General features: G+C 43.1%; 1 protein-coding gene across 2 annotated transcripts in view; it reads left to right on the top strand.

The window, feature by feature from the left end:
- Positions 1 to 1,061: 1,061 nt before the first annotated feature.
- HGFAC (HGF activator) overlaps positions 1,062 to 12,064 on the top strand; it is a 38,037-nt gene continuing 27,034 nt past the window's right edge. Inside the window, exons 1-4 of one of the 2 annotated variants that reach the window (XM_067468951.1) lie at positions 1,062 to 1,248; positions 5,053 to 5,116; positions 10,524 to 10,637; positions 11,438 to 11,569. In XM_067468951.1, the coding sequence (XP_067325052.1) occupies positions 1,180 to 1,248; positions 5,053 to 5,116; positions 10,524 to 10,637; positions 11,438 to 11,569 (379 nt within the window). In that variant the 5' untranslated portion in view covers positions 1,062 to 1,179. The remainder of the gene's footprint in view (positions 1,249 to 5,052; positions 5,117 to 10,523; positions 10,638 to 11,437; positions 11,570 to 12,064) is intronic. The other variant, XM_067468952.1, reaches the window with a different exon arrangement.

The raw sequence follows: 12,064 nt of genomic DNA, 5'->3' as shown, positions 1-12,064 counted from the left end.
GACAATGCAAACATTGAATTGCTGTATTTCATCCATATCTTATCATATTTGGGACATGCAAACTAAGCGTGGTCAGCTGTTTCGACAGAAATCAAGGTACAAGAACAAAACCTTTTGGAATGTTCCATATTTTTGTATCTCCCACCCAAAAGAGCTGATGGCAACACATTAAATCTTATTTATTTATTACTAGCCGTCCCCTGCCACGCGTTGCTGTAGCCCACATGGGGGTTCTGTGTGGGAGGTTTGGCCCAGTTCTATCATTGGTGGGGTTCAGAATGCTCTGTGATTGTAGGTGAACTATCAATCCCAGCAACTACAACTCCCAAATGTCAAGATATATTTTCCCCAAACTCCGCCATTGTTCACATTTGGGCATATTGAGTATTCATTCCAAGTTTGGTCCAGATACATCATTGTTTGAGTCCACAGTGATCTCTGGATGTAGGTGAACTACAACTCCAAAACCAAAGGACACCCACCAAACCCTTCCCGTATTTTCTGTTGGTCATGGGAGAACTGTGTGCCAAGTTTGGTTCAATTCCAACATCGGTGGGGTTCAGAATGCTCTTTGATTGTAGGTGAACAGAATTATTTTCTGCTGCCTTGGAGACTACGACTCAGAGCAATAGGTTCAAATAGCAGGAAAGGATATTCCACCTGAACATTAGGAAGAACTTCCTGACTGTTAGAACTGTTCAGCAGTGGAACTCTCTGCCTCGGAGTGTGGTGGAAGCTCCTTCTTTGGAGGCTTTTGAACAGAGGCTGGATGGCCATCTGTTGGGAGCATTTTATTGTGCTTTTCCCACGTGGCAGGGGGTTGGACTGGATGGTCCATATGGTCTCTTCCAATACTATGATTTTATTATTGTAAGGTAATTGTAATATATTACACACTGCACTGGATTGCAGCTTAAATGTGTCTAACATTTTGTCCATAACAGATCTGAAACTAGCATTTACTAAACATGTGAACACGTTAATTATTAACACTGGTAGAGTAATGATTACTTCAGAAAGTTAAATATACTCTAAAATTAAGGGAATTACCTTAAAACCAATATTGATTTGACGTTCTGCTTCTGCTATAGATACCAGAACAGCTAAGGTTCCGGGATAATTACAAAGTGAGGTAGGGTACTAAAAGAAAAAAAGGGAAAAGAAATAAAAGAGAAAAGGATGAAACTATGCACTTGTTCCGTGATTGTTGCTCTCGTATTGGCTTCAAACTATGCTACTAGTACAGCGGTAAGTGTGATTTTTCATTTTCTTGCTATTTGTTCCACTGATTTCTGGGGTAATAAGCTCTAACCAATGTACTTAGTGATAGACTCTATAAATATTTTGGCAGTGACTTACTAAAACCTAGAAAAAAAAGTCTGGCAAGGAACAGACCTTAGATTCAAAGAAAGTCAAGGATCATTCGACCAGGTAAATAGTCTAGTTGGCAATTGACATCATATTTATTTATTTAACATATTTATATACCACCCCTCTCAGCCCGCAGGTGGTTTATAGTCAGCACCAAAACCATAAAATACAACCAAAACATTAATATAAATATAAAACCAAGTAGAAACAATCAATCAATAAAAACATATATCACCACAGTCTCCTTGTTAAAAGCACTGTCCAGTCATGTCGTCCAGTCGTTCAATTTTCCTATGTCTGATACACTGCATCTGCAAATGCTTGCTCAAAAAGCCAAGACTTTTTTTTCAGAATGTTAAAAGGGAAGGGGCTGATCTGATATCCCTAGGGAGGTCGTTCCATAGCCGAGGAGCCACCACTGAGAAGGCCCTGTCTCTCATCCCCACCATACGTACTTGTGACAATGGCGGGATTGAAAGTAGGGCCTCCCCAGATGATCTTAAAGTCCTGGAAGGTTCATAGGGGGAGATGCATTCGGACAGGTAAGTTGTGCCTGAACCTTTTAGGGCTTTATAGGCTAAAGCCAGCACTTTGAATTGTGTCTGGTAGCAAACTGGCAGCCAGTGGAGCTGGCACAGCAAAGGAGTTGTGTGTTCCCTGAGTACCATCCGTTGGACCATTTGAAGCTTCCGGACAGTCTTCAAAGGCAAACCCACGTAGAGTGTGTTGCAGTAGTCTATACAGGATGTAACCAGAATCTGTTGCCTGCCTAAGACAAAGCAACAAATTGTGCCTCATCTCCAAAGGGACAAAGCAGCTAAAGTCAAAGTATTTTGATGCTTGAGGCAGAAAATCCCACAAGCAGCTCTCTCTTTCACCAGCAGTACAAATTCAATAACGACACACTAAATAACTAGCATTTGATGCCTTTCGTGGGACCTACATCTGACATGCAATGCAGTTGCTGCCTCATTTTGCCTAATGGTAGGTCAGGCCCTAATATTAGATTTTGGAGGGAAGCGTTTGATATTTGAATCATATTGAAATACGATTACTATTCTGCTTTCTAAATACTGTGATAAAGATATGGCATCTCAATCTATACTTATGGAAATATGCCCACTCTAGACAATGAAAACAATGGGCATGTATCAGATTTTTTGTATGTGTGTCAGGAGCGACTTGAGAAACTGCAAGTCGCTTCTGGTGTGATGGAATTGCCCTTCAACAGGGACGTTGCTCAGGGGACGCCCAGATGTTTTACTGTCTTGTGGGAGGTTTCTCTCATGTCCCCCACAGTCCCCGGTGGCGCAATGGGTTAAACCCTTGTGCCAGCTGAACTGCTGACCAAAAGGTAGGGAGTGGGGTGAGCTCCCATCTTTCATCTCCAGCTTCCCATGCAAGGACATGTATCAGATGAAAGAAAGGATAGCAGCAATCTGAACGCAGTGGCCTGTGAGCAGTCCTGCCTGTGGGTTTAGTGGTGAGCAAGACAGCCCCATTAAAGACATTTCTGGGCTTTTTGTTTGTTTGTGCTATAGGAGTTTTTTTATATTCAAGGCTATGGCACCAAAACAAAAGCATGTGTTTTTAAAATGTTGTCAGAACAACATATCGAAAGTCATCTCCCACCTTAACGTGCTACTTCTGGCTTGAATGGAAGCCATCCTTTTGATGTGCATTTCTGCTTTTCGAACTTCACCAAAACTTTCAAATGCAATAAAGACCTCATCGTATTGGGCTTGGGCTTCATCCTAGGACACTTCCTGGACGGAGCCCGACAGGGCTACTTCCGGTGGATCTCTATCCTGGAAGTGTCCTGGGACAGATCCCTGAGAACACGGGATGCTTCCCGTGTTCCCATTAATTAAAACATCCCATTAATTAAAACATATAAGCAAGCATGGGGGATGTTGGGCGGTGATACTTTCCCCGTGTGATGGGAAAAGTAGCAATGCAGGGCACAGGGTGACAGTTTCCCCCACTGCTGACGGCAAATCCTTCCGCTGTCACCTGCATTTTGGACCCAAATCTGATGAGGTCCATAATGTCAAAATATAGCCAACACTTTCAGTGCCAAGTGTAGCAATCAAAATTAAACATATCCTGTCAATTAGCCTTAAATTATCTCACTGACGCAGTTCACTGCTGTTCTGTGATTTTGAGCAGGTAACAAGGAAAATTAATTGTACATATACAGAGTTCTTGAAAATAAAGACCTCTGAAGACACTGCCTTATTAAAAAGGCAACCTAATAAGTAGCGTGCTTTCTTCCTCCTGTAGATCTGGATACTTTCCTTGTCATTAGAATCTCAAGTTTCTAATGTAATCCAAGCATATAGTAAATCTTGATATGGATATAACATAGCAGCCCCCCATCCCTACCCGTCCACACACACACAAACGTAAGCCGGAGCTTTAAGGCTGACAGGTTTCACATCAACATGGCATTTTTGCATTAAAATAACTGCATGTAATGGGAATACAGCCAGGACTGTACAAGGAGGCTTTTAATAATATGAGTGCTATTAAAACCTAAAGATTGTTGCTGTGACTGTAATAGCAGCTCTTAGCAATTCAGTCTCCTTTAGCCGCTGTGTGTCTCTTTTGTGGAGAGAAAAAGTGGAGTATAAATAATCATAATCATAATCATAATTTTTGTCGTGTCAGGAGCGACTTGAGAAACTGCAAGTCGCTTCTGGTGTGAGAAAATTGGCCGTCTGCAAGGACGTTGCCCAGGGGACGCCCGGATGATTTGATGATTTTATCATCCTTGTGGGAGGCTTCTCTCATGTCCCCACATGAGGAGCTGGAGTTGATAGAGGAAGCTCATCCGCCTCTCCCCGGATTCGAACCTGCGACCTGTCGGTCTTCAGTCCTGCCAGCACAGGGGTTTAACCCACTGCGCCACCGGGGGCTCCAATAATAATTATAATTATAGTTATTATTATTATTATTATTATTATTATTATTTTCAATGCCACAGAACCAAACAAGACTCTGGCACAAGCCGGTCAAGGTGGTCCCAGTGGTGATCGTCACACTGGGTGCAGTGCCTAAAGACCTTGGCCTGCACTTAAACATAATCAGCACTGACAAAATTACCATCTGCCAGCTGCAGAAGGCCACCTTACTGGGATCTGCATGCATTATTTGCCAATACATCACACAGTCCTAGATTTTGGGAAGTGTCTGACGTGTGATCCAATACAACAGCCAACAGAGTGTCTGCTGTGGACTCATCTTGTTGTGTTTCTAATCATAATCATCATCATCATGATCATCAACATCATCAAAGTAAAATAGCTGCCATTCATATAGCAAAAGAAGAAGAACTCTGTACTGTCCCCTGACTTTGCCAAACGCAGGGCAAAGTGTGTTTAAACAAACAAACAAAAGGCCAGGATACTCATGAGAGAGTGTTGGGCATTAGGACATTAAGGGGAGAGACAGAAGTGCATTACACAGTGAGTCTGGAGTTTGAGACTCATGTAGACAAGTATGCACACACACTCTCTCGCTCACTCTTTCTGCCCAATTCTATGGTATGCGTTCCACAAAAAGAAGGATTCATATTAAAGCCCACTAGCAAGTTCAGCTCTGTCTGTCTTCTCTAAATATGAATTTTGACTTTGCAAAATGCATTGTAAAATGTGAACATTCTCTTCATTGTTTTTAAAGGAGGAGAGCAGAAGGTTTGGACAGGAAACAAGAGAAGCCAAGAATAGCACTCATCAACCCAGAGGTACCAAAGATACTTTAATATGTGTCAACTATGAATGCTTCAAGGTGGAGTGTTCCTACTACCCACGGTCAAAAAAGCATTATGTGGCTTTTCTATCCCTTTTTAAAATTAATGCTCCCCCCTCCAAATAAAAAAAAGATGAAAAATATATGAAAAGGTATGACAGGGCTGCAAACAGAAGCTGTGGGCTGTTATTGTGCACCTATAAGTAATTTCTGACTTACCTTAAGACAAACCTATTAGGAGGTTTTCTTGTCAGTATGTATTCAGATGAGATTTGCGCTTGTGTTCCTCTCAGGCAGACGAAGGCTACACTAGCTTATATATTCACTGATTTCCAAAGGCTGGCCTTCCTCCAAAAAAAAAGAGGTCCTGCCCCTGCCACTCTCTAGCTAGAAATCAATACCTGATTTCTCAATTTCCTTGCTATGAAATGGAGGTGGATAAAGGTAAAGGTAGTCCCCTGACATTAAGTCCTGTCATGTCTGACTCTGGGGTGTGGTGCTCATCTCCAATTCTAAGGCGATGAGCCAGCGTTGTCCGTAGACACCTCCAAGGTCATGACTCCCTAAATTCTTCTTGTCAAGCCCTTCAGCAGGGCTCTAGCAGCAAGCTATATTTTCACTGTTATCAATGCCACTGCCTGAACTTTACTAGCAGGGAGCAAAGTAATGGGGATCCCATTACACACAGAATTATTCAACTCCATTGCTTTACCTGAGTCTGATGAAAATCAGAACCCTTTCACACTACACTATTATAGCAGTATGATTCCACGTTACTTGCCATGGGTGTATCCAAATGGAATATTGGAATTTGTAGCTTGCTAAGGCACTAGCCCCCGGTGGCGCAGTGGGTTAAAGCGCTGAGCTGCTGAGCTTGTTGACTGAAAGGTCACAGTTTCGATTCCGGGGAGCGGCATGAGCTTCCACTGTCAGCCCTAGCTTCTGCCAACCTAGCAGTTCGAAAACATGTAAATGTGAGTAGATCAATAGGTACTGCTCTGGCAGGAAGGTAACGGCGCTCCATGCAGTCATGCCGGCCATATGAACTTGGAGATGTCTATGGACAATGCCGGCTCTTCGGCTTAGAAATGGAGATGAGCACCACACCCTAGAGTCAGACATGACTGGACTTAATGTCAGGGGACAACCTTTACCTTTAAGGCACTAGAGCCCCAAGTGGAACAACTCCAAAGATGTATCACCAATGCCCAACATCCAGAGGCGGCCCTAGGTAATTTTCAACGGTAAGCAAACAGTATTTTGGCACCCCCCCCCCCCCCAACCAATCATTGATATACATTTTCTGTTCGTCGTGGGAGTTCTGTGTGCCATATTTGGTTGAATTCCATCATTGGTGGAGTTCAGAATGCTCTTTGATTGTAGGTGAACTATACATCCCAGTAACTACAACTCACATATGTCAAGGTCTATCCCCCCCCCCCCCCAGAGCGCCTCAAGAGCGCCCCTAGGCACAATCAACTATACTGCAAATGCTTACTTTGCATAATGGGTTGAACCGCCCCTGCCAACATCACCCACCTCTCAAGATTTGTGTCACTTAACATTTCTCCAAATCAAAAGTCTTAGTTTTACCAATGGTACTGCATTGGTACAAATAGGAAAAGCAATGTGCAATTGACAATTAGGGGTACATGAAATTCCATTCTGTTTATGTTCTGTTTTTGCGAAGATTCTTCCTGAAATGGAAACGGAACTCAGGGTTCCAAATTACTAATCTGACTGGTCCCCTCCTAATCTCCCAGAATTTTCCTGAAAACAGAACATAGGGCACTCAAAATTCAAAACAAAAACAGAACAGATTTCGTTCCTATTGACCATAGTTCCAAGATGTATAAAGATACAGCATTTTGGAATTGGGCACATGTCCAGTATTCACAGGGTAAACTGTAGAGGTGATGCAGATATTTGATCTGGATCAGAACCTTGTTAAAAAGCTTGTTTATTTTTACTTATGTTGTACTGTGGGTTGTATGCTTTATCTAGGTGTTAAATGTGTTTGCCAAGTTTTGATGCAGCCAGGCATGTAGCCAGGGGTGGGGGGGCTCGGGGGGCTTAAGCCCCCCCCCCAAAATTTTCATGGTGGTTCGCGAAAAGGCCTTAATGGTGCATTATTTAAACTGTTATGTTTATTCATATCATGATCTGATCACCATACTCAATATATCCCATATGCATGGGAGTATTGGGGTAATGATACAAAAGGTTTGCTAGGCTAGACCCTCTTTCACTCAGACTCAGCTCCCCCCCGAAACTCGCCCCCCCCCCCCCCCGAAAACCCCCCTGAAAAAAATTCAGCCCCCCCCCCCCGAAACGGGCCTGGATGCAGCTGATGGGCTGATCAATAAAACATACTAATAGAAGGCAAGATCATCAAGTTTCCAGACAACAACAAATTGGGAAGGACAGCTAATACCAGGGCCGTAGCCAGAAAAAATTTCAGGAGGTGTTGAAAATTGGGGGGGGGGGGGTTGAAAATTTCATGGGGGGGTCGAAACCTGCCTCCTAGCTCATGCTGAAGCAAAGAGCACAGCAGGGGGCAGAGCAGACTTCAATAGCCTGCAGCTCTGCCCCTGTCAACCACCTCCACCAAGTCTGGCCTTCTTAATGAGAGCATTCAACAACACCCCCCCCCCCCCCACACACACACACACACACTCTTGGTTGCTTCGCTACATCGGCTATTGCTGCAAGTAATGACAGTGTGAATAAATTGTCAATATTTGCTTGAGATAGTGCTTGCAGTTCTGGAGGGACTCTTAATTTTTTGCATCTCGTAGACTTAGCATGGGGATTTGGTTAACCAGTTAAAATTCAGGAGTAAACCAGGTTTTTTAAAAATCTGAAACATTTCGGGGGGAGGTTGAACCCTAAACCCCCCTCCTCGCTACAGGCCTGGCTCAGCTGCAGGCAGGCACACGTGCTGAGCCTGCTTCATGTTCATGTTCTTCACCATGATCTTTTCCTTCAGAGACATCTGTTGTCCCAATGCAAAATGGGTTCTCCAGCAGTTTCTCTGTCTTTTCTCCCACTTTATTTTGTTTCCAGAAAAGTGGAATCCCCTCCTGAGTTTTGCATATTTTGCAGCAAAAGCTGCACGTTTTGCAATAGACACAAAACTGGGTAATGAGTGTTTCGAACCAGGGTTTCTGAAAGACCAACAGTGTTTGATTTGTTCCTAACCTGTTTCAGAATTTTGCAGTTCTGCAGTTTTGTTTACAACATGTTTTGCACAAGCCTCACATCTGAATAATGAGTGTCTCAAACCAGAGCTTCTAGTCAACTGCAACATTTTGAGACACCCCATGTAGTGAAATCATACCTTTGCTTCATAGGCCGCAGCCTGGGAGTCAGTGAGCAGGCCTCCATGTTGGGAGGGTGCTCAGGATAGCTGACATTTTGGTAAGGCAGAGAGGCAAGGGGATGAGTCAGCTAACTCCTGATTGGCTCAGACCCCTAGGGGAGGAGTTGAAGGAGTGTGTATAAAGGCTGTACTTTCTGTCAGAGAAGGAGAAGAGGGATTTGATGTAAAAGAGATAGGATTGAGATTTTCAGGCAGGGAGAAGAGAGTTTCTGAGTGAATGAGAAATTAGACTGTCAGGGAATAATAGAGGACAAGCGCTTCAAGGTATTTTGGCTTGGGCAGTCAAAGGGAAGGCTTGTTGACTTGTATTAGGAGAAAATACAAGTGGTTTATTTCCCTACAATGCAGAGTAGTCTAGAAGGAACCTAGTTACTCTTGCAGGCAGCCAGGGCAGCTGGTCTAAGAGACACACTGTTACTTGCTATAGGGATAGTGTGTGGAAAGTAACTCACGTCCAAGAAAAGTTACTCCTTCTATAGAAACCATTTGTTTTATAAGTCTGTGCCTCAGAAACCAACTACACATATGTACCACTCAGTAATGAATTGTCTGTTTCAAATATTTCAATAAACCTGTTCTCTAGTTTACTTTTAAATCTGCCTCAGCCTTGTTTTGTCATATAAAGCTAGTTCCAGTCAGCCTCTACATCTCTGCAGTCCAGTCACACGAAAGGGAGCCAAAAAGAAGAACCGGTGAATAGGGACATTTTACCTCAAGTATATCATCTAGTTAACTCCTCAATCAGAAGTTTGAGGTGGTGGCAGCAAACCTACCATATACACACACCTTTCCCTCTCATCACCTTTGTGTGTAACACCCTTGCATATTCCTGTCACACAGGAGCAATAAGAGACCCTGATCTCTTAACCCTCTTTACAGTGGTGGCAGCGGTGGGATTGAAAAGGAAGGTTTCTCCCTGTCACACGTAGATAAGGGACCCCTTGGTCCTTAACTCCCTTTACACCCCACCATTCAGAAACTTGTTTGAGACATCCATTACTCAATTTGGGGAGGCTAGTTTAAAATGGGCAGAATGGGTTGGAAACCCATTTTGAAACAATGGCAAAAGTTTGGCACAGATTTGGAATGAATCAAACAATATTGATTTGGGGTGGGTGGGTAATAGGAAATTGGCACATACAGATCTCTGCTTCAAGACATGGGCTTTTTCTTAAAGAACAATTGCGGGTTTAGAGGGGATTCCAAGTTTCAGGGTTTGCAGTTAACAAATCTCCTTTCCTAGGCTGTTTCTGTGAGGGACAGATGAAAATCCCCAACAAGCCAACCTCACAAAAACTCAATAACTCCTCCTGGTGGAGATTTTTATTCCACATGGTCACTTACTTTGTTGTATCTACTGAATTGCTTTCCCAATGTGTTTTCTCATAGAATCATAGAATCAAAGAGTTGGAAGAGACCTCATGGGCCATCCAGTCCAACCCCCAAGAAGCAGCAATATTGCATTCAAATCACCCCTGACAGATGGCCATCCAGCCTCTGTTTAAAAGCTTCCAAAGAAGGAGCCTCCAACACACTCCGGGGCAGAGAGTTCCACTGCTGAACGGCTCTCACAGTCAGGAAGTTCTTCCTCATGTTCAGATGGAATCTCCTCTCTTGTAGTTTGAAGCCATTGTTCCGCGTCCTAGTCTCCAAGGAAGCAGAAAACAAGCTTTCTTCCTCCTCCCTGTGGCTTCCTCTCACATATTGATACATGGCTATCATATCTCCTCTCAGCCTTCTCTTCTTCAGGCTAAACATGCCCAGCTCCTTAAGCCGCTCCTCATAGGGATTGTTCTCAGATGGGGCAAATAACACAAATGACATAATAGGCATGGGCCTTTCTATCAATAAATACATTAATAAATGCCTGACAGTCCTAAATCAAAGGAACCCCCAACCTGTACCTGGGCATATTTAAATTCCTGGTCTGATCTTTTGGGATCATGGGGAAGACCTCAGACCCTGGAAATGACAATGTTGGGACGTGATTCTAAAATAATGCGTTCTTTCGATTTTTCAGATCTTTGCCGAAGACACCCTTGCAGAAATGGAGGGACATGTTTGACTCCATGTGACACATGTTCTCATACTTGCATTTGTCCTTCAGCATTCACAGGGGGAAACTGTGAAGTGGGTAAGTGCTATTCTTTTTCGTAAAATCGACATGAAGAGAAACGAACACAACTGCTGTCTGAAGCTGTGTGGGTAAACAAAGCCTACCACTCACTCTGGGAAGCCACTGCCAAAAACACTCCGCTAAAACAATCTATCACAGCCTTAGTATGCCAACAGCGTTGTCGGCAGTGGGAAGACTTTTTAAACATGAGTTTTGGTAACAGCTTTTGGCTGTCTTTTCCAATGCCCATTTTATTAGTCCTGTTGTTATTTTAGAATTTTAATTTTTGAAATCACAAGGTGACTATGTTGCACTCCGCGGTAATCTCCCAAATTGTGTAGAGTTATGAAGCCTATTTTTTCCTGGAATAATAGTGAAAATCAGTAATAGTAGCATAGCTAGAAGAGAGGGAAAACTGTCATCTCTTCTCAAAGGGAGATGATCCACTGACCAGCAGGTCTCTCTGGGTCGGGAATGTGCCATTTCCCACTCTGACATCTGTGGGCCCTTCCACACAGCCCTATATCCCAGAATATCAAGGCAGAAAATCCCACAATATCTGCTTTGAACTGGGTTATCTGAGTCCACACTCAGATGATGTGGGATTTTTGCCTGTGTGGAAGGAACCTGAGTGAATTGTTATTGTCACTGAATTCTCACCATGAATACAACCATTGGTAACCTGGTGGTTGTCACTGAATTTGAGCAGCAAGTAAAGAGAGTCCATCCCCCGACACACTCACCCACACACATATACCAAAAAACGTAATAGTTTCAGAATATGGAATAATATGATTTTATGCTTCTTGGAATTTCAGCAAAATGTTTTGATGAAACTCTCTATGAATATTTTGAGAACGGAGAAACCTGGGCAAGGATCTATCAAGGGACAGTGCAACACTGCACTTGCATTAACAGCCGAATTGAGTGCCAACGTGAACAGTACACAGGTATTTATTTTTATTTCATTTTATGCGATTCAGTTTATATCCTGTCTATGGAATCCAAGTTGGCTTACAATATAAGTTAAAACAAATCATAGTTTGAAAACTATTAAATAATCATATTAAAATAATTATTTCAAAAGCAGTTGAAATATAGTAATGATAAAGGTAAAGGTTTCCCCTGACATTATCTAGTCGTGTCTGACTCTGAGGGGTTGTGCTCATCTTAATTTCTAAGCTGAAGAGCCAGCGTTGTCTATAGACACCTCCAAGGTCATGTGGCCAGCATGACTGCATAGAATGCTGTTACCTTCCCGCAGAAGCAGTAGCTATTGATCTACTAACATTTGCATGTTTTGAAACTGCTAGGTTGGCAGAAGCTGGGGCTAACAGCAGGAGTTCACCCTGCTCCCTAGATTCAAACCGCCAACCTTTCAGTCAGCAAATTCAGCAGCTCAGCGGTTTTACTCACTGCACCACCAGGGGCCCCTGAAATATAGT

The sequence above is a fragment of the Anolis sagrei genome, chromosome 5 (assembly GCF_037176765.1).
Source record: "Anolis sagrei isolate rAnoSag1 chromosome 5, rAnoSag1.mat, whole genome shotgun sequence".
Lineage (NCBI taxonomy): Eukaryota > Metazoa > Chordata > Lepidosauria > Squamata > Dactyloidae > Anolis > Anolis sagrei.
The sequence above is the reverse complement of the archived record's forward strand: the minus strand, read 5'-3'. Positions and strand labels throughout refer to the sequence as shown.